At 36.1% G+C, this 26,750-nt stretch overlaps 1 protein-coding gene across 8 annotated transcripts in view; it reads right to left on the reverse strand.

Annotated features, from left to right (window-relative positions):
• Window positions 1-26,750, reverse strand: part of NAV3 (neuron navigator 3) — a 610,320-nt gene that overhangs the window by 51,136 nt on the left and 532,434 nt on the right. For all 8 annotated transcript variants that reach the window (XM_032854715.1, XM_032854714.1, XM_032854712.1 and 5 more), the window contains 5 exons: window positions 25,117-25,305; window positions 21,651-21,703; window positions 15,034-15,057; window positions 12,477-12,554; window positions 3,866-3,949 (listed from right to left, as the gene is read on the reverse strand). In XM_032854715.1, the coding sequence (XP_032710606.1) occupies window positions 3,866-3,949; window positions 12,477-12,554; window positions 15,034-15,057; window positions 21,651-21,703; window positions 25,117-25,305 (428 nt within the window). The remainder of the gene's footprint in view (window positions 1-3,865; window positions 3,950-12,476; window positions 12,555-15,033; window positions 15,058-21,650; window positions 21,704-25,116; window positions 25,306-26,750) is intronic.

Below are 26,750 nucleotides of genomic sequence, written 5' to 3' on the forward strand. Positions count from 1 at the left end.
ACAAGCATTCATGACAAGTATCTCAATTTTCCCTACTTATAAACTTACTATTATGTAGCACGTAGCCTTCCAGTGGCTACTGAGAATGCTGTTAAACTGTCGGGAAATGCTGATGAACTGATCTTCATTAACTAACTTTTATCATGTTAGTTTAGAGTCAAAAGCCTTGGAATGGCTCCTTGTTTTCAAGGACCAGATTCCCTAGACATCTTTCTAGCCTTAGTTTCACATTTTCCCTCTCCACGTCCCTTAATGTCTCCCTTAATATCCCTCCTTGCTGCTCATGCTCACTGTGCCCCTTCTTCTACGACACGTAGTCCTCCGTTTTCCTGGAATTATTCTTTTTCATCCTCCTAGAGCCCAAATGGCCCCCTCTGTGCCGCATCTACTCCCATCTTCCACCCGTGCCATCTTCTACCCCTACCCCTACTTCCATCCGTGCCATCTTCACTTCTGGAACCAAAGTCAAGATGCGGTGGTCCCCTGTGAGCCCGCTCAGGACACTGTATTATTATATTTCTAATGGCACCCCAAATTTTCTGCCTCCTGAACGATTCATACATGTCTTTTCTCTCTCACCAGGCTATAAAATGTATAAAAGCAGTGCTCTGGTAAGAGAACCAGGATTCCAGATACGGCACCTGGGAACAAGGAAAGATTTTAAGACACTATTCAAGGAAGTGGACTTGGTCTATAAAATCAAGCTAAAATTTTGATACAGCTTTCAGGCTATTAATGCCATATGATTGTTGAAAATCATACTTTGAAGCCAAAAGAAGTCCAGACGCTTGGATTTGAGTCCCAGCTTCATTTACATTTAAGTATTTAGCCAAGACCATGTAACCATCTTGGCTTTTGTTGCTTCATGTGTTAGCATCCCACCTTGCCTCCCAACATCCTCACTCTCAACATTCTCAGTGGTGCCTATCCTCACCCGAAATCCTGTATTTTTAATCCTAATCTGTCACCTATTAGAAAATAAACTCTATTTTATATTTTAACCAGTTATAAACTAGGATATAAACAGCATGTGTGTGTATGTGTATATAAATAAAATGCATACATATATTATATGTAGTATATGTTACCTACATATATATATTTCACTGCTGAATTCTCACTAGCTAGAGCCGTCTCTCATACACAGTAGAAATTCAACATAGCTTTGGTGAATGATTAAATGGACAAATGAGCCTTGGAACTCGAAGAACAGAGTTTCAAAACCTCTGCTCTATATGCACTAATCTTTTTCCCAGGATTGTTGGATCACCAGAGAGCAATATACCCTTTTATCTCAGCTCCCTGAAGAAATGACTTTACTGAAATATGATTAAATGTTATGCCCTCAGCTTTTAGAGAAATGTCGATTTGAACAGCGGTTTTGCCTTTTGTTATTCCATGACCCCAATTTAAGAAACTTTACAATAAATTTGTCCTTGAATTCAGTGCCAAAAAGTTTGTCTCTTCGATCTAAATTATGCTCTTCTGGTCAGAAAATGAGAACAGACAGGCCAAGCAATCTCCCTTTGTGCCTTAGCCTCCTTGACATTCAACTCCTTTCAGTGCTTTGTGGTACCGATTACATAGGCTCAGGCATCTTGTTATATACATTCCTCTGCTTGTTTGCACTAGATTCTGTTATGGAATTGTGCCATTTCATATTGCAATTAATTTTATGATTCCCAAAGCCACCTTGGAAGTACGCAAGTTATAAATCTCAGATTAGTAAAATAAACTACTTACTAATGTTGTTGTGTGTGTACGGCTTACAATGAGACATGCAATCACTTTATTTTCAGTTAAAAAATGGCAAGGCAATTTCAGACACCATGATATCTTCTGAGAAAATTTTATAGCTTTGGCAATGTTCCTTTATGGTTAATGTGCACACAGTTATAAAATTCCATGTATTAAGCAGATACATTTTAAAAACACTCAGGCATTATTCAGAGGCATTACAAATTAACAAATGCATCATCGTTTTTCAATATCTATGAGAAGTTTAACTTATAAATACAAAAGAATCGAAGGAAATATGGGATGGTAAAAAATGCTAATTTTGATTTCTTGAAGACACTGAGACTTGAATACTAACCATGATTTTTAGCAAGACACCGGCATATGGCCAATGATGAATTTGGTTTAACCTACATTTTTTTGAGGGAAAAAAAGGAGGGGAATGTAAAGAAAGGTAACTTTTTTTTTGTACTATCCACCGTGTGTGGCCTTAGATAGTATCTTGCTTATTCCTCAGAGTGATTCTGCAAGGTAGTTATTATAAACCTGACTTCTAACATGATGACCGTGAGGGTCAGCAAAAGAAGATTCTACAGCTCTTAAGAGGGTCCCCGAGATTCATACTCAAGCTTCCCTGGGCTCCAAAATTCATATTCTTCCCCACTCAGCTGCCCTAAATGACCTCGTCATCCTGTTTGCTGAGCTCTTAGGTTACATAGTGAAGTGGTAAACTGGACGGCTTCTCTCCCCTTCAAAAAAAGATGAAGATAAAATTCTTGTGCTCAAGAGGCATTTGTCACCTTCCCTTACAGAACAGGTTTGACAGGGATGCACAGTATTGTCTTCCATGGGCAGGGGAAAATCTCTGAAATAGGAGAATGAAGATAAGGGCAAATAAAACAGAGTTTGCTGATTACACCAGGCTAGTATAGGATTATTTGGTTTTCTCCTGAGTTTAACTGGTCTGTTCATTCAGGTGTTTTTTTGTTTTTTTTTTTTAACTTAAAAAATGGTAAACTGATGAAATGGTAACATATACTAGTTCTCTAAAGCTAATGACATACTTTACAGAACTAAAGACAAAACTGAAGCCATTTCTCAGGACAGAAATAGGTACTGATTCTGAAAAAATCCAAAGCTTTCTTGATTTTGGATCTCTTTGGAAATTAGACAAAAACTGGACATCCGCTCACATTATGCCCATATGCAGTTTTTAGAAATGTTTCCATATAGTTTTAGACACCTCATCCATCTCTTACACTGATCCAAGTTCTCAGGTCAGGGTTACCAAAATAATGGCTGAAAGGTAAGTTACTGGTCCTCCCGTGGAAAGTGTCCATATTCTTTCCTGGCAACATGAACCTTTTTGATATGTTTGCCTCATGAACTAAATTCTCTGTTTCTTTCTTTTTAGAATTCCTTCCCCCTTCCATAAAACCCTTTGGGTTTATTTAAAGATTTTTGATACGAGTTAACTTTACTTTTCAAAGACAGCAATCCCAGAGGCAAACTAATCCCCATTACTCCAAAAGGACACAAATTTTCATCTAGCATTCTGTATTTCTAAACTTCAGCTCAGGATCAGTGTTTCAGCCTCTTGTCCCACAGCTGCTGTAACGTGAGCCCCTTCCTTTACAGAGTCCTCACCTCTCCTCCAGACTTTCTCCACAGCTATCTCTGCTTATAGCCATCATCTGTATCTGGGCTTGCCGGCCACGTGTTTGTGAAAATTCTTATCGGAGTGCAATTCTTGCCAACTGTATAACAAGTTGTTCCTAGAATATTCTAACTCTTCTCCTATACAACTGTTTCTCTTCCTAAACATTGGTATTCTTTTAATAGGTCCAACCGGGAGTAAAATAATAGACTGCCTGGGAAGAACTTTGTGTGTGTGTGCCCGTGTGTGTGTGTATGTGATGTGTGTGCTCTGCTATGGGTTAAACTGAATCATATGTCTTTAAAAATTAAAATCTGAAAAGAAAAAGTATTATCTCGTCATTTTCCAGTTTAGTGTGTCATGTATCCTCTGCCACATTATGTTTAAGGAGCTGCCCCTCATGCATTGTTTAAACATTCTCTGCAACTTGCTGTCTTATTTCAAGCCCCCCGTGGCAATTCTTGGACATACCTTCTGTTCTGCTGTCATGGTTAGACTCTGCAGTCGGCCAGTCATATTCCCTAAACTCTTCTCAAAAGCTGCTACGAGGTGAGCCTGGGAACAAAAATGAAAGGAACACGTTTTGAATGTCAGAACCTTATGTGGATGGATGACAACTCTTGATTTTATAAAATGCTTAATTTCAGGTATTCTAACTCTTTAAATACTAAGACCATCATGGTTAGCTTTCAATGACGACTCTCCTTCAATGTAAATCTTTGTTTATGTCATTTCTAAACTTCAGTTTAAATTCAGCGCTTCTGTCTCTTGACATTTAATGTGAGTTCAACTTCTGAAAAGGGATGGTATTTTGCAAATAACAACACCTTCTGACTTGCATTTCACAGAGGATTTGACACCCAAAATACTGAATAAAGTTCGGAGTTGCCAAGTTTTTAGACTTAAAGCTCAAGAGGAGGCCACTGCCACAGTCAATGGACAAATGTTTCTCATTTTTATACGTGCATGATGACCTTTGGAGATATTGTTAGCTCCTTCATTGTAATGATCCCTCTCCTTCAAGTGTCAGACATCTGCTGACAGCTAACACACGATCTTTCCTCTTTTTGTGTGTACAAAGAATGGAATCAGAAAGAGTTGTCTTCACTTTCCAAACTCCTTTCAATAATAGGGCTTTTATTTCTACTTTATTCCCTTCAACTAAGGAAGTGCGGGGAGGCCAGCTAAAGATGATATTCAGTCACATCTTACTTAAGTTTTCATGGCTTTTGGGTTTTATTTTAAATCTCAGGGAATTATACATATTGAGGTATAAGACACTAACTCTTACGATTAAGAAGTATTTGACAATCTTACAGCTCTTGAACAGGCCAGTTTCTGTTGGCACGCCATTATCCAACAGCTTCACCCACAGAATATTAAGCATGGAGAGATGTTTCAATCTTTCACTGTCGCTGGAGGAGAGCTACAGGTGCCTTTTAAAAAATTTTTTATTTATATATTTTAATTAACATATAATGTATTATTTGCTTCGGGGTACACATCTGTGAATCATTAGTCTTACACAATTCACACCATTCATCATAGCACATACCCTCCCCAATGTCCATCACCCAACCACCCTCTCTCTACCTCTCCCAGCCCCCAGCAACCCTCAGTTTGTTTCCTGAGATTGAGAATCTCTTATGGTTTGTCTCCCTCCCCAGTCCCATCCTGTCTTATCTTAGACTGATCGAATTTTATTATTCCCTTACAAAGATACAATGATAGAATATTTTACACCTTACATCTGTAAAAAATTACACGTGTCAAGGGTGGGTAAATTTGGCAATCCTTGGCAAAAGACTAATTTTTTAAGAGAAGGGAGTAAAAGGACTTATTAAAATACATCACCTTGTTACTCTGGTAGAGCTGAAAAGCTGAGGTAGCTATTATCAGACAGATGCCAGGAGTCCCAAGAATTAGGGCACTAGAAATTTATTCCATTAGTTGTAACAGCTAGAAGTTTATTCCACTACTGATAACAGCAAGAAGTTTATTCCATTATTGGTAACAGCTAGAATGTACAAGTCTCTTTCATTAGTATCACATATAAAGGCATCTTTATTCCTAGCTCTGAGCTTATCTTGTGCTCCCTTTCTTTTCCTGACACAACAATATAAAGATCATTTTGAAGAATACTTCAATTAATCTTCAGTCCACCAGTACAAATCTTTATTCTTTTTCCACTCTCTCTTGCCTCCATTTCCCCACCCCCCGCCCCACCAACTGTCTCTCTCTCTCTCTATCTATCTCATACATACACACACAAGCACATAACCTTGAGACCTATATTCCAAGGCTAGTTAGCAGATTTATTAGGATAAATAACACTCTTTAAAAAAAAAGAACAGTATCTCGTAGTTGAAAATGTTTCCAACAACAAGGAATATCCTTACATCAGACTTAGGACTGTATCAGAGATTAGCATAAGGTTACGTTCCATTTTCTCTCATACATAAACTTTTTTATTGTAAAAAACTTTTAAGTGAACAAAACCATATTAAACCATATTAACCATATTAAAAGTGAACCAAATGAAAACGCACAGCTCACTGGTCTCTCAAGCAGTGACATTCATACAGTCACCAGCAACGTCAAGAAGATTGTAGAAGTGCTCCCTTACCTTTCCCCTATGTTCCCCTCTCCCTGACCCAAAGATAACCACTTTTATTGTAACACTTATGGTAATTATTTTCTTACTTCTCTTTATAGTTACACAACAAAGCTTGCATCTCGAAACACTATCTTTTAGCTTGTCTATTTTTAAAACTATCAGAGTGGAATCATATGCCACGATTTTTTTGTGACTGTTTTCCTTTTCTTAACATTGTGTTTCTGAGATTCAAACACGTGGTATGTCACAGGAGTTAGATTTTTGCTGGAATGCATTGCTTTGTGTGATTTATAATATATTTGTCCATGATTGACCATTTGTGCTGATTCCCATTTAGGATATTAACAATAATCCTGCTGTGACTATACAATGGTTTACTAAATCCTAAAACAAAATCTCTCACTTTCTTTTAGAATAGAGAAAATTCTGGCTGGAAACCACTGTTAATATGTACTAAAAGAAATGCAAGATTCTCCTCAATATTGCAATTTTAATTCTCCCAAACTGTACAGCTTAATTATCAGATATATAAACTTGAATGTATAAAGTCGGAAGGAAATTTTACTTTTACCTTCTACGCATATTTTCTCAGTTAAACAGGAGTTAAAATATGACAAAGAAAATAGGAATGTGAATATGCTGAATAAATATACTGCCTGTATTTCATAGCTATTAGTTAATACAAAACGTTCACTATGACAATGTCAGTTTTTAATTTTTGGAACATTGCTGTTCATTAATTACTCGTACGAAAATGTGTAAGTGGTTACCAAAGAACATTTTAAGTCACATTATTCTCCATGAAAAATATGTTGTGAGTATGTTAGTGAAATACTGCTTTAAATTTCTGTGGCCTTGGCTTAGGTTGTCAGATTAACTTTGTTACTTTGAAGGTAATACAGGTTAAATTTCTCACCAGTTGGATTAATGGAAAGGGAGTCCAAGAGACCAATAACAGATATCATTCCTACCAGTGATGATCTTTGTCACCTCAGTGGAAGGAAAATGGAAAGTAAAACCAATTGAGTATAGGACAATAGATCTTACCTGAAAAACTTAATAAAATGATGACTTTTTTAAAATTGTGGATTCTTAGGGGGGCTATTGATCATGGTTTACTTGCTTCTGACTTTTTCATTACAAGCTGCATAATTTTCAAACCAGAGTAAAATCGTATCAATATGATACAATCCCTGACTTGTGTTAGGTGAAGTTTGTCAAGGGAATAAAATAGACACGATGCATATTAGTTAAGGGAAGGTATTTCTAGTAAATACTGTCTTTAGTTTTAGAATCCCATAATATAATCTGAATCTTTACATAAAGAGAATTATTGTGCTGCTAAACAGCAAGATGGAAAATTATGAAAAGTGCCTGCATTGTACTCACTCACCCAGAATTTAGTGACAGTCCATCAAACAAAAAAGATATACATAGATTTATATGGAGATGTATATAAATGTGACTTTACATTTGAAAATCAATAGATGAACTGAAAATGATTCTGAAATTATCATAAATAACATTTCACATTTCTTTTACACATCATAAAATCGTTCCTTCAGTGTTTGTCATTGTTAATACGTGCAAAATTGTTTTCTGTAAAAGGAGATGCAGAAAAGCAAGAGTAACTGCCAGAATACATAAAAATATTAAATAGAGCAAAAAATAGGACACAATCCTAAACAAAATAATACCCGAGAGATTTTTGGCTAAAAGACATATGTGCTGAAAGGAAGAAATTAAAAAAAGTACCCTTTGTTTTGTGACATATTCATTCAGTGATATGTTTGAAAAATGGAAATGATAACGACTTAGTACCCATTTCTAAATATGTAAGAGCTGAGGTTCATAAACAAAATATATTAGAACATAAACTAATGCTCCCCATCGGACTTGGCTGTAGGGATGTGCAGGTGAGAAGCCAGAGGGACCCTGGCTGACTGCATGATATGACCATATGTTCACAGATGCTTGCTGGGGCGCTCCTCTTTTCTTCCTGTTCATAGGTGGGGTACTGATTCAGGGAAGGTTGGACAGCATTGTCTGCCAAACCCTCTCTCCTTTCTAAAAACATCCTAGTAGAAAGGGCTTTACAGAGAGTCCTCCAGGGGCTTACTGAAGCTCTAATCAGAGAACTTCAAAAGTGGATGGGAAGATTCAGTGCACATTCTACTGAATGAAGGTTTACTTTACCAGTCAAATGAGGAGTGAGTGGATTGGACACCTTTCTAATTTACCACTGCTCCTTTTCTTTTTTTTTTTTTTTTAAGATCTATTTATTTATTAGAGAGAGAGAGAAAAAAAGCAGGGGGAGAGGGAAAGAGAGTCTCAAGCAGAATCCACTCTGAGCACAGAGCCCAACATGGGGCTTGATCTCACGACCCTGAGATCATGAGCTGAGCCAAAACCAAGAGTCAGATGCTTAACCGACTGCCCTACCCAGGCGCACCTGCTGCTGCTCCTTTTAACAAAGTGGGGAAGGAGCATTTTAGTAGAGAAGCAAATGTAAAAATTAAACCACGGACTATTGTGTGGACTCTTTTTAAAAAGATTATTGCCTGGACCAAACACAGATCAACTAAGAGATCAATTAAAAAAAAAAAAAAAACCCAAATTAGGGAAAATCATTTTAGTCCTGATAGAGTGATTACATATTGAGTAAAAAATGAATATCTAGATACTTAAATAATCATTAAATTTCAAAAAGTAATAATTAATAAAAATCTTGTCTCAGGGAGCCTGGGTGGCTCAGTCAGTTGGGCGTCTGCCTTTGACTCAGGTCATGATCCCAAGGTCCCAGGATGAAGCCTGGTGTAGGGCTCCCTGCTCAGTGGGTAATCTGCTTCTCCCTCTGCCTGCCACTTCCCTTGCTTGTGCTTGCTCGCTCGCTCTCTCAAATAATAAATAAAATCTTTAAAAAATCATGGCTCTTTTGCTACTTCACTTCTCTACAATCATGCTCATTGTAGTGATCTTATTTAACCAGAAACTAAAAGGTTTACTCTTTTATTCTTTTAGTCTAAATAAAGCTTTTGTCTAAATAAAGGTTTTACTCTTTTAGTCTAAATAAACTAAAAAAATACAAGGTTTATCTCTACTTCCAAATACAATTACAAGGTTACAAACAATTTTTGGCTTATATTAAAGAGTTCTGTACAGATAATTTCATTCAGTCTTACGAGTAATTTAATTTCTGTACATGTATAATATATGCACATATTACACACATCAACAGATATTAGCAAATATCTGAATTTGTTACTTTGAACATCTGAACATATTCTCTGAATGAAATTTAAATGCAGTATTTTTTAGAACTATTTTTTAGAAAAAATAAAATATTAACAAAAAAATTTCTTGATGATTCATATGCTCTGAGATCTGAAGCGACATTGTAAACCAAACAGTAAAGAAAGTAAGTTCATAATGATTTACAGTGAATAGGTAACTTACGAGTAACTCGAATTTCTAAATGTATGAAGATTATATGTGTAAAAATACAAATTGACATCGATATACAAGACTTCTGAGTAGTAAACCATGATAAGGTTTGTTTTATCCAATGACATATGAAGGGATATTTTGGTTGTTTGTGATTTTTTTAAAAAATAAAGTTGCTATATATAGTTTTTTTTCTGTGGCTCTTAGGTGATTTCAGAATATTTATAAAATGTATTATGAAGTGAAAAAAAAGGCATGCAAAATAGGATATAATTTAGGCTCCCATCCATGTGCAAAAACCACTACTAAGGGTAACATAGATGTGGCAAGGGGAAGTTGGAGACATTTGGGCATTTTCTCTAAGACCAGCACTTTTTAAACAAAATTGTCTATTTGACACTACTTCCTCTAATTCTGTATTCACTCTTTTTCCCATTATTGTTCCTTGAGGAGACATTGTAGATGCTTTTTTCCTAATAGCTCCCTTTCTCCATGATGTTATAATACCATAGATATGTGGGATACCTGTTTATGTACTCTATGTGTAATTGCTTTATGGATAAAAGGTATAAGATTTTTCACCAAAAAACAAACAAACAAACAATTTTCACCCTCTGGTGGTCATACCAATGCTCTGCTGAGAGTATCTGAGGTAAGGTAATGAAAACACATCAGTGAAAATCAGTGTGGTCTGTATGACTGGAGCAGAAGTGGTAGGTAGCCAATGACTGACACCTTTAAAATATTTTTGCTCCCTTTCCAAACAATGGCACAGAGTCAAATTTCAGGACTGCTCCCTTACGTTAAAATTTGGTTGCTCCTATGTGTGTGTGCGTGTGCGTGTGTACGTGTGCACATACGTGCAAGTCTTTGCAAGTGTGTACTACATATCTGTATTCATGGCTATAGAAACAGATCAATGTTGAAAGGAAATACAAGAAACTAACAATCGAACATTACATGGCCATAAAAAAGGATGAGATTGTGCCTTTTGAGACAACATAAATGGACCTTGAGTTATGCTAAGTGAAACACAAATGAGAGAAAAGAGAAAAGCAAATGGCGTATGGTTCCACTTATAAATGAAATCTGAAAAAAAAAAAAAATGAACAAGCAAAAAGCAGAACCAGAACTATAAATATAGAGAATGAACTGATGGGGGCCAGAGGGGAAGCAGGTGGACAAATAGGTGAAGGGGAGAGGGAGACACAGGCCTCAGTTCATGGAATGAGTAAATCATGGGAACAGAAAACAGAGCATAAGGAATACTGTTAATGATATTGTAATAGTGAGGTAATGGAAAAGATGGTCACCAATTCTTGCAGTGAATGTAGCATAATATACAAATTTGTCAAATCACTAAGCTGCACACCTGAAACCAATGTCACATCATGTGTCAACTATTACCCCCACCCCAACAACTATATTTAGGAAGGGTATCTGAGGGAAAAACAAATATATATTTTTTATTATATAGTTTTTTTAGTTTCAGTTTTCCTTTTTAACACCATATGCATGTAATGCTTTTTAAATGGCAACAGTTTAAAAAATACTGTAAAAGCCCCAATTCCATAATGTAGAGAGAATGTTTATTATGCTAATAACTGCATATATAAATTCATGCGAGAGACATTTACACAATAAAGTAAAATCCTGACGAATCATTAAAGACATCTGCAAATATCTTGGTTATCCAAGGCATAAGGCCTGTCACTGAGCCTTCCTCATTGCAGATAAACCCAACCCAGTGTGTTTTTGACACTTACATTTGACATTTACACTGTCATATGTCCTCTTGGTAAAGATTCAGGAACCCAGATAGAGTATTTTATACTATTATTCATCCAGCCTATAGTATAAAATTTATAGCTGCTTCTGAACTATTTAAGACTTATTCTTAGATGTAAACTATAGCTTAAATAATTCTGTTCTCTTCCAGTATTGCCCAAAAATTCTCTAAAACTATGAGTTTTAACAATCCCCAGACAACATCTATAAAAATAAATACACACAATCCCAAATGAATCTGATTCTCCCAAAGTTGAGAAGATAAAACCCCTTCAAACACACTGCTAAAATGAATCTACGGTGAGTGAAATTACTTACTTAAATGCTGTGGAAGTTATATTACACAATACTTTTTATCCTTAAAATCCCTCTTAATCAAGTCCTACACTGTGGGACTACACCTGCGCTCTCTTGCTATGTCCTGCTTTGTCCAGGACGTAGAAAAACCTCAATGGAGAGTAGGGATTGGTGAGGCAGATGAAGGTCCCAAAGCTACACCATCCAACTGAGCAGATTAATGTTGAATGGATGTGACAGGACATACGGCAAAACAGCGGGAGCTTCCTTACTCCTCACTGCTGCTCCTGACACTATGCTGCTTAGGACCAGGCACAATGCCACACATTCCCCTGTACTATTCTGCACCTGTTCTCAGGACTCCCTGGCACACTGAAAGATATCCAATAAATGTTAATATTATTGATGGTCTTTGTTGGCATCCTTTTTGCCATTCTCAATGGGTCAAACTGTTGTGAGAAGGCTGCCAAAATTTTTAAGAGAACTATCTCTCATTTACAGTATTGCTCGGATACCCAAATTTGGACCTAATTTTGGGTGGGGGGTGGGATTTAATTGGATGCTTAACTAATTGCCCAGTAAATTGCACTGAAGAAGTCAGGGCACAAAGAATTTTTTATCTTCCAAAGTTAATAGCTATCAACGCCCAACCGTATGGTGGCTTGAAAAAAAAAAAAAAATCTAAGGAGAGTAATAAAAATAAAACATAAGAAAAGAGATAACCCTTGAAACTGTTACTAATATTTCCAACTTTAGAAGAAATAAAAATTAACTATGTCAATTAGGGTTTACATTTCATTACTCAGTGTGCAGGAAAGTTTACTTTTATATGAGTGACTGAAGACTGTTTTGGGACATTTAGAATTTGCAAAATTATCCCATTTACTACATACAAATCTGTTTTAATATATCAAAAAAGAATAAAAAGTGACTTACATTTGCTGAAAGTTGAGATGTGAGGGTAGCAACTTTTTCTTGTGATGCAACCAGTTCTCGCCGCAGTTTGTGGATTTGCTGAGTGTAATTTAAAAAGATCAGTTCAATAAGCTAGATTTTTCCTTAAAACTAAGAATTCAATCCAAGAAAGCAAATACTACATTTCGCTCATGCAACCTCTTAATTAGTGTATCAGTACTAATTCCTGAAAAGCCAAAGAAATGCGAACACTAGCTATATATATATAGTAACAGTCAAATGCCACGTGTCAGGAGAGGTAAGTGACTATGTTCAAGGTTAGGACTCAAATGTGCGTATTAAAGGATGCTTGCTTGCTCCATGGTTCCACTTGCCTGGCTCTAGAATCACTTGACTTTCTCTGTTGATTCTTCTAGTTCTGGGAATTAGTGATAATAAAACTCAGGCAGTAAAATATTTTCTTTTTAAAAACTAAATATACACGTACACATTTCTTCTAGGTCTTCTTTTAGCAAAAAGTACTGAATATTCTAGCATGGTGTTTAGCATGGAGTTTTAGCAAAAAAAAAAAATTCAGTTTTTTTTGATGCATGCTTATTTTAATTTTCTGTAGTTTGGCAACTTCTCAGAAGCTGTAGACTATCCTGGAGTCACTGAAAGTTGGCTTATTTCCAGATATATTGAGTCCGTATTTGAAAATAATTTTATTAGGTAGAGTTTCAATGACTAACACTCAGAGAAGCCTTCCCAAATCTTTATTATAATTCCTGTTATTCATTGAGTTACTATTAATTCAGAGAAGAAATGCTTTATAGATTACCTATAGTTTAAAACTGAGGGGGAATTTAGTAATACTGTTCAAATAATTAGATAAGCCAACAAAATAAATATGCTAGTTGCCTTCCTTTTTAGCTAAGTTCACAGTAGAATAAAATTGAACCAAATAAAGGTAATATTTCATATCGCATTTAAATGGTTAATATAAGCACTTTCTGCAAATAAATCTGCATGCCTCCTGTTGCTGAGACATGTAAACACAGATTAGTAAGGGTAAAACATCAACTACCGTCTGAGGCTAAATCTATAAGTAGACTTCTGGTCTCAAACATTCTTAGTTACTTAGATGCCAAACATTGCACTCTAATTCTTCTCATTTCTGCAAAAAGAAGTCTCTGTTGCCGTGGGGGACTTTTGGGATACTGTCTCAGTTTGAAAGAGCACTCCTGACATAGTTCATTAACTGTCTTTTTTTTCTTCCCCCCTCTTTTGTGGAAAAGAAATGGTAGTCAACATTGAGGAACTCAAAGAAAGTTGTGGACTTTAAGCTGGAAGCAGAGACTGTGGACACTTGTATAATTTCACCAAATGTGAATCCATTTTGTTCCTGGTTTTTTTTTAAAAGGAGGTACACTAGCCCCAAATAGGACTTGACTTGCATTTGAATGATGACCACAGATAGTCCCAGAAAACAGACCATCTATTTTATCTTAAACCAATACAAATCCAAAGAGCCTTTCTCAAATTAATAGTATCTATTATAAGATCCTTTACAATGTAATCTAGGCAACCTTTTAATAATGTAAATTATTTTTAAAAAACCATGACCCATTAAGGGGAGGCATGATACAAGGCGAGGTCAGAGAAGTACTAATCAGGCAAATAGGCAACATTTGAATACCTCAGTAACCATATTATAACCAAATTAGAAGTGTCCTGTCCATGTAAATAAAATAATCTAGGGTTTTTTTCCCTAAACATATTCACTTTTTTGTATAGCAATTATAAAGATCAAATTGCTATAATCAATACTATTTTGATATTTTTAAACACAGCACAAATTTTACATAAAGCAAAGTAAGGCAAGGAGTTCCTTTGCAAAGGCTACTGCCAAGACACTGATTTTCTCTGTGGTCTGATTGCCTCAGTGTAAGCCAATCAAATAGTCATTACCACACCTTGAATAAAGGCCTAATTAAAGTCCTGCTCTCATTGGGTAGGACAATTATTTCACGAAGGGAAATAAAAAGAATATTCTCTCCGGGTTGCAATCTGATTCATACATGATTGTGACAAAGTATTTGTGAAATGTGTGTGATTAGTTCCATATACCACACTAGACATAAAGTGGCTATTAGAGAAGCCAAGTTCTGGCATGAAAACAGATGGGCTGGGATGCTGGTAGCTTCTATTGTGGAGGTCTGGTGCCCAAGATTCAACAGTTTCATTAATCCTAAGCAGTTAATCTCATAGGCGCTGGGGAAAAGGGACTACAATAAATGTGCAAGACCACACATTCATTCATTCAGCAGACTCAATGAGTGCTTAGTACTACAGACAATTTGTTAGTTGTTGATCTCAAACTCCATTCTAGAATGTGAGAGGAGGGCTTGCTTTTAAAAACTTCCTTTCATTTTCTTTATGAGGAAATGCCAAAGACCATTTGACAACTAGAGCATCGCTTCCATCAGCAGCACGGGAGAGCTATGCTACTGTATCATAGAGCCCTCCAGTGGTGGAAACATTCATTTCATCACAAATGTAAACAAAGGGTCAAATACAAGCATGCTACAAACTTTACCTCTGAATGAGCTTTTTCTTCAGCCTGTAAAAGACAAAAGGTAAAAAATTATCTATAAATAACTAATGTTATTTTGTCCCACAAGTATAAATGAATCATTCCATTGTATAATTAAGATACTATGATCCAACATAAGACTAGTAAAATACATACAGTAGTAAAATACATGTTATTTTATATTATTATCAAAGCATTATTATCAATACTTATATTGTATTTATACATTATAATTATGATGGTATTATTATATTATCATTATGATAGGAACCTTTAGGATTGCAAATTAATGCTTCCTTATATATAAATGATATATTGAAAATGTAGGTCATTTGATTCATGGATATATAACATGCCTTAAAAGCAAAGTTGGAATTAAAGATGATGTTACTCTAAGATTCAGTCTATAAGAAACAAAAACAAAAGTAGTTATAAAACTATACTCTAAAAAAGGAAACATCAGATTTTTTTCATACATATAATAGAAAATGCACTCCATGATATTAGGGAGATCTTCAGCCAAGACTTGGGAGTCAGAATTTCACTCTGTGATTTACATATCATAAAAAAAAAAAGCCAAATAAAGCTGGAGAGAACATATTAACCTCTACTGATAGCCACAGAAAATCAGTTCATTAGTTTCTATCTTCTTTCACTGTCCCTAATGATGATTCATTAAGTTTACTGAGCTGCAAGTCAGCAAAACAGTAAAATGCTCAGTGTCAAGATGGTGATAAAAGTGGCTGGCAAACATCTTGGGTCATACACATTATGGCAATGAGGACTGCTGGAGGAACTTGCAGGCTGTTTTGGACTCAGTTGCAGAAAATTCCTAGCTCTGTTTTTCTTCTTTGTGCTGGGCTGCAAAATGCCAGAAAATGAGTTATGTGCACCATTACATTTGGGAAGCTCCCTTACTCTGGAAAAAGCTGGAGAATGAAAATATCGCTGAACACTGCAAATCTGCCTGCTCCCTTGAGCCATTTCAAAGCAAAAAAAAAAAAAAAAAAAAAACCTTCTTATCTCCTATCTCTCCTTTGGGGATATTTCCTGGTTAACTGATGCAGAAGTACCTGAACTACTTTTTATTCTCCCCCCACTTTTTTTCTACAGAAAACATAAAATAAAACAAAGGAAAATAAATAAAAAGATATTTTTATGCATAAGTATTTCTTGAGTGTTCTCTTTCCTATATTTTCTCTACTCTTAAAAATAATGTATAGTTAATAATATAGTATTTAAATAATAGAGTAGTTAAACAGTAGAATCCTAATAGCCTTTATAAGGAAACTGTTTTAAAAATCAATGCTAGGGGCACCAGGGTGACTCAGTGGGTTAAGCCACTGCCTTTGGCTAAGGTCATGATCTCAGGGTCCTGGGATTGAGCCCCTACATCGGGGCTTTCTGCTCAGCAGGGAGCCTGCTTCCTCCTCTCTCTCTCTGCCTGCCTCTCTGCCTACTTGTGATCTCTCTTTGTCAAGTAAATAAATAAAATCTTTAAAATAAAATAAAATAAAATAAAAATAAAAATCAAGAAAAATCAATGCTAACATAAGACTTGAATATTTTACCTCCCAACTTTAATTTTTAAAGGAAGATTAATTTTTTTAATTCTAATAATTTTAAGGTTTTAGATACAGTTTGTTTCTAAATCAGAAGTAGAGAACTCATTTTAAGATAGAAATTTCATCTTAAAGCCAAAGAAAGCTGTAAGTTGTTTGCCTTAAGACATATGGTACAATTAACTGTGACTCTTTGTTTTCCCTAGAACTTCACATGTTTATTGCCACTATATTCTGCCCAAATCCTGCTCCAAGTCCCACTAGGATTATATAAAACTGATAATAAATAATTTGTATGTTTAAAAAAAAAAGCAATGTATTCTACTTAACAAAAAAGTTAAGAAGATATCATATTTTCTCATTAAAATAGCCTCAAGTAAGTTATATATACTACCCATAAGCATAACCATTATATATTAATTCTATAGGTATTATATATAATAATGACTTTTCTTGTCCCTGTGCTTTCAGAACTATCTTTTTCCTTAATCTTTCCCTCTGTTCATACCCCATGGCTATTAATACTAGGTAAGGTGTTATCATCAAGCTGAAGCGGTGTGGCAGGATATTAACATTATGTTTCTTTCAGCGATATAGGCTTGGGATTAATGATGATGGAATGTGATTACTTGCCATTTTTAAATGATGGTTTTGAACCAAGCCCAATGTCCTGAAGGATGGTAGACAGTATAAAACATTTTGCCTAAATAAAAATACATCAGATGATTCTTTATTCCATAAACCATTAATTGGCCAATCATTAACCCATTCAAAGTTACTAAAAAAAAAAAATTTCCTTCAGCATTAGCTGTGTATTAAGAAATATGTTAATGAACCAAATATAGCCCCTGCTCTTATTACTATAAATTAGATTCCAAGTACAAAACAGATTCAATAAAGTTTTTAGTATATAATCAGTCAGAAAGAACCTATTTACTGTAAGGATCAAAGGGTCAGGAATATAAAGAATAAAAAAAAGAGCTCTAAAATTAAAAAGAAAAATCACACAGCCTTCCTCAGCCTATTTTCCCCACTTTCCATAGAGCTATGGATAATAAGGAGTAGGTCTTTCCTATGAGAAAAGCAACAGCACAGTCATAACTAAGAACCTAAACTGAGTAAGAAAAGAGGCGGCAGAGGCAGGAACCAGCCTGAGAAGACAGGCCAGCATCTAAAGGGGGAGATGCCAAGTGACGGTAAACCTGGAGGAATTTAACCTCAGTGTTGCTCCATATTCTGATTACATTAAAAGAATTTAGCAATTTGCATTTTTAGATAAAAGCTCCAGATTTCACAGTGTTGGCCTGGATATAAACACAAGCACACAAACTCTTAAGTTTGCCAAAGGTAACAACTTGGCAGATGAAATTAGGCCTGTGATTTCCAAACAATATGCAAATTCCTGCAATCTTTCTGCTCAGAATTCTGTAAGGTGATATACTCAACTTTATAACAAGATACTCTGGAAAATTTACCGAAGCGTTAATGACAGAAGCTTTAAAAGATCTAGAGGGGGAAAGTCCTTCCAACGAGATTTGTTAGATTGATGACTTTATAGGTAAATGTTCTTTGCAACAAGCCATCGTTATTAGATTTATTATCTCTAAGTGAAATACATACAGCAAATATATAATTCTATAAGCTATATACATGATGTTAGAGTAAACAAGGTTGATACTCATGGTTCATAAAAACAGTATTTTGCCTAATAAGAGCAGATAGAGCTTAATATTCTTTTTTTTTTAAATTTAGAATGTTGTTAAGTTCAGAATTTTTTTTAAAAGATTTTATTTATTTATTTGTCAGTATGAGAGAGAGGGTGCACAAGCAGTGGGAGGGGCAGGCGGAGGGAGAATCAAGTTTCCCACTGAGCAAGGAGCCTGGTGGGCTTAATTCTAAGACTCTGGGATCATGACCTAAATCAAAGGTAGATGCTAGCCGACTGAGCCAGCCAGGCGTCCTGAGCCTAATATTCTTCTTTTAACCAAAAAAAAAAAAAAAGGACTTTTCTCCCCATAGACACTTAAATTATTTTATGAAGGAACGCCATGCAGTTGTGTTAGCTATATACTGCAGAACTTCAAAAGATGCAATGCACATAGACTATGATATAAACAGTGCTCTTAGAACCATGTAGGACACCATAATTTTTATAATTTATGGTATATAATATTTATTTCTTATCATTTTTATAATTAATTTTAATTTATAATATTAATTTTTATAATTATGGCATACAATATTCCTGGTCTTCTCTAATAATTATGTGAGACCCACGGGATAGATGGGATAGGCCTGGAGGTTGTTTTCCAATTTTATTTTACAGGTATAGTCCAGAGAAACTTAGCAGTCTGCCTGATGTCACACAACAGCCGCTGATAGAGTTAGGCAAGAATGAAAATCAAATGAATCTTGATCCACAGTCTTTAAAGGTGTGAAAAATAGTGATAAAATTGCCTTTTGCCTTCATGGTTTAAAAAGCACTTTCACAGATATCTTGTCATTGCCAGGGAATCTCAGTGCATGATAATGGGGTACGGAAGTCAAAATGACTCCTCATTATCTCTGATTTTTCTCTTTATCAGTCCTCCAAATACACATTTATTTGAACTGTTCAACTCTAGATTATTTATGAATTCAAGAATATAATTTCTATCATTTTCTGTACAGCTATTTGAATTCCCTAATATCCTAAAAATCACCTTCTCACGTGGTTTGATCACCTAATCCATTCTTTTCACACATAACACAAGGGTATTTTCATTTCTAAATTTTGGCATAAACGTATACATATATAGTCACTTTATTTTAATCTCTGTTCCCATTTTGTATCATGATACTACAATATTTCTCACTTATGGTTTCTGATTGACATCTGCTCTTATTTATTTATTTAGGTGGGGAGAAAATCTTTTTTTTTAGACTTTTTTTTTTTAAAGATTATTTATTTATTTGATAGAGATCACAAGTAGTCAGAGAGGAAGGTAGAGAGAGAGGAGGAAGCAGGCTCCCTGCTGAGCAGAGAGCCTGATGCGGGGCTCGATCCCAGGTCCTGGGATCATGACCTGAGCCAAAGGCAGAGGCCTTAACACACTGAGCCACCCAGGTGCCCCTTAAGACTTTTATTTATTTGCCAGAGAGAGACACAGCGAGAGAGGGAACACAAACAGAGTGGGAGAGGGAGGAGCAGGCTTTCCAGTGAGCAGAGAGCCCCTTTTGGGCTCCAACCCAGGATGCTGGGGTTGTGAAGAAGGCAGATGTTTAATAACTGAGCCACCCAGGTGCCCCAAGGGAGAGAGACAATCTCAAGAAGGCTCCATTCCCAGCATGGAACCCAATGTGGGGCTCGATCTCACAATCCTGAGATCATGACCGGAGCCAAAACCAAGAGTCAGATGGTTTTTACAGTTTCTATAGTTTTTTAAATGTCCCTCCTCTGTTCCCTATAAACCTGCAATATCCAATATAATAGCTACTAGGCACATGTGCCTATTGAAAGTTAAATTAATGAAACTTAAAAATTCAGTTCCTCCATCACACAAGAGACACTCACTGCAAATACTCAACAGCCACATGTGGCCAGAGGTTACTGTATTAGTGCAATGACAGAGCATTTTTATTATCACAAAGTTTTCTAGTGGACTCTGGTTACATACTAATTGGCCATTTGTCTTCCCTTAAACCATGCTCCTTTTCTTCTTGAGTGTTTCTCAGGCTGAATGAAGGTAATTTTGTCCAAATACTATTTTTACACGTATTTAAAATATTTAATCAATCTGCATCTTTTTTAAAAAAAAAATTATTTACTCATTTGAGAGGGAGAAAGAGCACGAGTGGAGGGAAGAGGCAGAGGGGAAAGCAGACTCCTCACTGCGCAGGGACCCTGACATGGAGCTTGATCCCAGGACCCTGGGATCATGACCTGAGCCAAAGGCTGAAGCTTCACCCTCTGAGCCACCCAGGCGCCCCTCATGCTGCATCTTTTGATGTTAAGCAGAGACTTCAACCACAGTGGTTTAAGTCAGAGCTCATCCCCCAACAAGCAGTGGCACTGGGCCAATTAGGAGGGACACTCAGTGTTAACACATTTCTTTTATCTGTTTTTTTCCAAAACATTTCACCTTTCTCACTTCTTATCCATTTGCCAAAGCAGTAAATTTAAATAACAATAGTGATTTTTCCATTTATAGAGTGTAATTGGCAAATTAAAAGGAGAAATGATGAGAAAAATATTGTCTTTCCCAACAGTAGTCTGATCTTGAGTAACTATCCAAAGCAGTAACTATGCAAGATGAGCTTCTAAAAGGAGGGCCCTAATATTGAAACCTAATGAAATGAGTAAAACAATTAGTATTGCCCATCACGCTTAATTGGTCAATGACAGCAAAGACTGAACTTTTTATGAACCTTTCAGTACTGGATTAAGGATTATTCACTGTGCTCAAGTCCCAGTGAAATTCAGTAAACTAAATAGATCTCACTCTTGGGATGCCTTGGGTGGCTTAGTCAGTTAAGCATCTGCCTTCGGCTTAGACCACGATCCCAGGGTCCTGGGCTCGAGTCCTGCTTCAGGCTCCTTGCTCAGTGGGGAACCTGCCTCTCCCTCTCCCCGCTGCTCCCCCTGCTTGTGCTCTCTCTCTGACAAATAAATAAAATCTTCAAAATAAATAAGTAGACATCACTCTTATAAAGAAAATACCATAGGACCATCACCAGTCATGGCTCAGAGATCTGAACAAGGAAAACTAGTCAATATCATAAATTTATGGTACAGCCCAGTACATGGGTTCAGGGATTCCCAGTCATACCCCAATAGGTTTTACGAGATTCAGTTTTTCATGCACTCATTGATTTTCCTAAGTACACAAAAGTCAAGTGAAGGCATATCTAAGTGGGCCAAAGAGGGGCTGGCCCAGCGGCACCTGTCAGTGGATGGGGTATGAGGTCGTTCAGCACAGACCCTTATCTCACCATGTAACTTCTGTGTCAATATCAATCTACTGAATCATCTGTGTGCTTGGAAACAGTAGAAGCTTTCTTTTCACAGCGGATACTTACTGTTGAGTAAAGAGAAGAAGTGCTGGAGACCAGTGATAATGAAGAACCGTGAACTGGAAAAAGCAAAAAAGAACAAGAGGTGATATAATGAAGTCAGCTCAGAACCAGCAGGTCTTTGATGGAGAGTGGAGAATAGAGAGGCGGGGAAGTAAAATAATAACAGCTAGATCTAAGAATCGGAGGGCAATTCTGTTGTTATTTTTTTGAGGTCAAATTGTTGAGACATGGGAAGGTCCCACACCTGTCCCCCTAAAATACCTCCTTCATCACGTTAGAGAGGATTGGACAAACACAAGCCCTTTGAGAAGACTGTGGGTTTATTTAAAGTTATAGTAAACTTTCACAGAATAAATAACCAGAAAATAGTGGAAATCTAAAATAAAGTTGCCAAAAATTTTTAAACTTAAAAAAAAAAAAAAGCTTTATGTGTTTTATTTATTTATTTCATTTTTATACAACAGAGATCCATTTTCACTGTTTTCACTGTATGCTTTCAGGGGAAGAAGCATTTTATTGAACTTGCTATTTCAACATTATCTGTGATGAGTTGATTACGCTCTTTTAAATGGAAAATTATTGTTTCTTTTGTACTTCTAATCATAGAAAAAATGCTTATTTCAAGGTGGTGTCTCACTGAAATTAAGAATGGAAATTGCATACTGTCTTTTACTGAGGTATACCAAAATACCATTTTAAACAATTGATAGACTGTTTTATATTTCTGCACATCTGATGTGTTAAGCCCAAAGGGTGGTAAAAGTGTGCTTAATTATATTTGTAGAAAAGTCCTTCCTCTTTTCACTGTGGGGTAAATTTATTTCTGAATATTCATCCATTCAACAAACATTAGTTGGGCCCACCCAACGTGACAGGCCCTTCCTAGTTTCTGGGACTATAAAAATGATGACACAATCCTAGGAGCTTAAAAAAAAAAAAAAAAGCAGAAAGGTATACAACTAAGAAGATAATTACAATAGAGTAAAAAATACTCTCTAGTACTATAAGGGTATGTGGGAGATGCTCGCAAGCTGGTCTGGAGGCGATTGGGAAAACTGTGTAGGATTGTGGCAGTGTGTCTCAAAAGATAGGGATGAATTTAAGGGACACCAGGAAGAACCTCTTTAAAACTGACTTCATATAAACATGTGGTCAAAAGAGCAATGAAGGACAACTCCCAGATATCTTGCTCAAGCAACTATCACCACTCTGTGAGGTGGGCAAAATGTTAGTCATCTAAAGAACACAATACAAATACAATTCCACATTCTTTCAACCTCCAACAACAGTATGCACTAAGTATGCACCAGAATGCACTAAGATTTTTGGCACGGTGTGCAGAAGGCAGGTGGACAATGAATCGGGAGATCCCATTTCTGATCTGTTGCTGCTACTTGCTATTTATGGGTCTATAACCTCCTAGTGTGTGGCTGTTTCTTTATCTTCACGGTGATCATTGAGCAGAGAGGGCATCAGTAAAGCCCCTTCCACTTCACTAGTTCAATAATCCCTTGATTGTAGACCACAATGTAAGAATTAAAATAGTTCAGTGTTCAGTGTATGGGCATCAGAAAGCCATCTTACCCACTGGTGTTCAGTAATTGAGATTATTTAAACCTCGTACACAGAAGGCCAGACTTTCCCAAGCATATGAAGAGCATTCCATCTGTAAACGAGGCACTCTAGAAGAGCCATCAGTATGCATAGCAAATTATTTTTACGGTATTATAAGATGCCAGTCTGTGAAGACAGTGATAGAACCATCTCAAAAAAGCAATGACTTTACATTTCCAATTAGTCCCATTTTGTCCATCTAGTCTGCCACAATCAGTAGACTCTCAGGGTGTAATCTACTGTCACAATGAACTCAGTTGTTCAGTTAATATCCCAAAAGGTAGTGGCAATAATGGTCAACCAATTTAGTGTCAGCAGATTAAATGGACAGTAGTGGCCTGAACACATGAAATCAATGCTCATAGCTATCTAAACTTTGAATCAGAAGAGCCTTTAAGAAAGTAGGAAGGAGAAAGAGAAAGGAACAGAACTACTCCCTCATTTCATTTTCATGACAAATCTGTGAGATTACAGATGCAGGAATTAGCACTACTGATTGATAAAGTTAAGAAATTGGCTGAAGTTCAGACCACAAATAAATGGATGACCAGAGGCTTAAAACTTGATATATTTCAGGATCTGGAGTTCTTTCTTTTATATATAATCATTAAAGACTAGGATAGTTAGCTGATTTCATATTTGATTTTGTTCTTTTTTAAAATTTAATTTAATTTTATTTATATTCAATTAATATATAATGGATTATTAGTTTCAGAGGTAGAGGTCAGTGATTCTTCAGTTGTATTTAACACTCAGTGCTCATTACATGACGTGCCCTCCTTAATGCCCTTCACCCAGTTACCCCATTCCCTTCAGCAGCTCTGTTTGTTTCCTATGGTTAAAAGTCTCTTATGGTTTTTCTCCTTCTCTGATTATGTCTTGTTTTATTTTTCCCGCCCTTCTCCTATGCTCCTCTGGTTTGTCTCTAAAATTCCACATACGAGTGAGATCGTATGATAATTATCTTCCTTCGATTGGCTTATTTTGCTTAGCTTAATACCCTCTAGTTTCATCGACATCCTTGCAGATGGCAAGCAATTGCACTCCTAGGTATTTACCCCAAAGATAAAAATGTCTGATTTTATTCTGATCAATTTAAACTTTTATGTTTACCTTTATTTTATTCTCAGCTGATATGGGTTTTAGAGTATGTGTGCCACAATTTTTCTTTATGGATACTTTTAAAAATCATTCATTAAATTGAAGAAGAAAATCTCTCAAATATTAATTATCAAATTTCACACCTGCATTTATATAGTTTAAAAAAATAACATACATTTGAACATCAATTAAGTCTCCTGAGTTTTTTGAATAGAACTATTATAAAGTATTCACACAGAACCTTATTACATTGGATAAGAAAATGAAACTTAGAAGACACAAAGTAGACATGATATGAATTCTATTATGATATGATAACAAGAACCAACACCAGAGGGAGCTTCTGAGAATACAAGCTGGCAATGTGTGGTAGTTTCGTAAGGTAATTTTTCTGGTTCATGTATCTTTATGATTCTTTAACCGAGATGTCAAACAAAACTGGCTCTGATATTGGACACACCAGAGCAAACAGTCTCTAAAATAATGAGGATTTCTGTATGAGAATACCGTATTTGTTCTGAACTGTTCTATAACCAAGTATTAAGCTACACAATTTCTGGCATATTCCCAAATGCATAAAGAAACAGAAGGTAATGCAGACTAAAACCTCTTCAAGCTTCAGGGCTCCCTAAATGAGAGTTATACTTAACTCATTTATTTACTCTTCAGGAATCCTTGTGATGGTGACTGATGTGACAGTTTTCATCTCTGAGTTAAATAAAGGAACTCCATCTTTATTTCCCCCTACGCCTACCTTCTTCCATGCTGTCTCGAAATGAGCCTGAATGACTGATGGCACGTGGCCTTTCTTCCAGAGACGTGGCACTCCCACAAAGCTGGGAGTCATCGTAGAGATCGAAGGAAGAGTCTTGGGCTGGGATGCTATTTGAACGCATCATGCTGGGCCCAGGAAGGTTAAATTGAGACAGATTGGTTGGGCTCACTGAAAAACAAAGCACACATAGACTCATTATTCTGGGGCTTGGATGATGAAAACAGTTGGCTGCTGGAAAGTGAGAATGTGATCCCAATTCTATGGAAATGTGCATTTAATGGGTGTCTCTATTGAAGGTAGGCTGACAGTCTGCCCCTGAAATGTTCAATAACAGTTTCAGGAGAGTCCCTCTTTTCTCTAACACTTTCAAGGCCAGCAGTATGTCAATTTCTAAAGCAATATTAAACAAAGCTGCCAAGCAACCCCTTTTGTTCATGCTAGAAATACAACAGCATGGTATATCCTGCTGGAGATTATGAAGAAAAGATTCCCTGCTAGGCTCTGTAGGTTTCTTTTCAAGAAGAATACACCTCTTTAATGGAAAAAAACAAAATCGAAAAGAAAACACAAGAAACCCAAATGTCCCACGAAGACCCTTTTGAAGCTTCCAGACAAAGACTTTCATCATTCTGAGTTCTGAATTTATATAAGTCCACGATCAGCACCATCATTATTATCATAGTTAGTTATAAAAGAATATGAAATTTTTCTTTAAATGAAATGTAATCTATGTGGTTTATAGCTTATCGTCAGGTTAACCTCACTGAACTCTACTACTGCATCTAAGACCAGAGTCCAGAAGGAAGACTGTCTAATGTCACAAACCTGTTGTGTTTCCCAAGAAGTACCTCATGTTCATAATTTGAAACAAGAATTTATTTACTTAGGGTTCATTGCCAAAGAGTTCTAATAACACTCAGCTTTTTATGCCCACTGATAATTATGAATTTAAAGAAAGATGTGGTTGACTGAAAGTACAGCTGCTTCAGAAGCAATACCATCTTAAAATGTGGAACAAAAGCAAAGCACAAAATTGGGAAAGATATTTAACACAAATGTTCATATTTAAGAAAAGTAAGTTGTTACAGAAATGTGAGTAGGCAGGCAGGAACCACTTACGCAATCAGAAAACATGTGGGTACTTTCAAAAACTTAGGGAATGCACGTCACTGGTTTAGAATGAGTGATTATCATTTCAAAATTTGCTATTTTTTTCTTTGACATGGGAATTACATTTCTTTTTAATATAATGACTGGCTTTCAAAATAATGTAAAATAAGAGGCATATATACTGTGAAGCAAATGAAAGGGAATATTTTCTATTTTCCAGACACTATGCTGGCTGTTTTAAAGGTTTTGATGAATTCATACACACAACAACATTCTGATAGAGTGGTTGTGGATTGGAATAAAAAAAGAACAAGAAAAAGGAAAGAAATACAAGATTTAGAATTATATCTGTGTGTGCATATATGAAATACAATAAAAGATGAAAGAAATTGTGAATGTGTAAAGTGTGCAATCTGTTGGAAGGAAGAAAACCCTGAGGGAGGGAAAGAAAGAAGAAAAGAAGGGAGGGTGAGGAAGAGAGAGGGAAAGTGAGGAGAGAGAAA

This window comes from Lontra canadensis, unplaced genomic scaffold (assembly GCF_010015895.1).
Source record: "Lontra canadensis isolate GAN:19392208 unplaced genomic scaffold, GSC_riverotter_1.0 scaffold9, whole genome shotgun sequence".
In the NCBI taxonomy this organism is placed as follows: Eukaryota; Metazoa; Chordata; class Mammalia; order Carnivora; family Mustelidae; genus Lontra; species Lontra canadensis.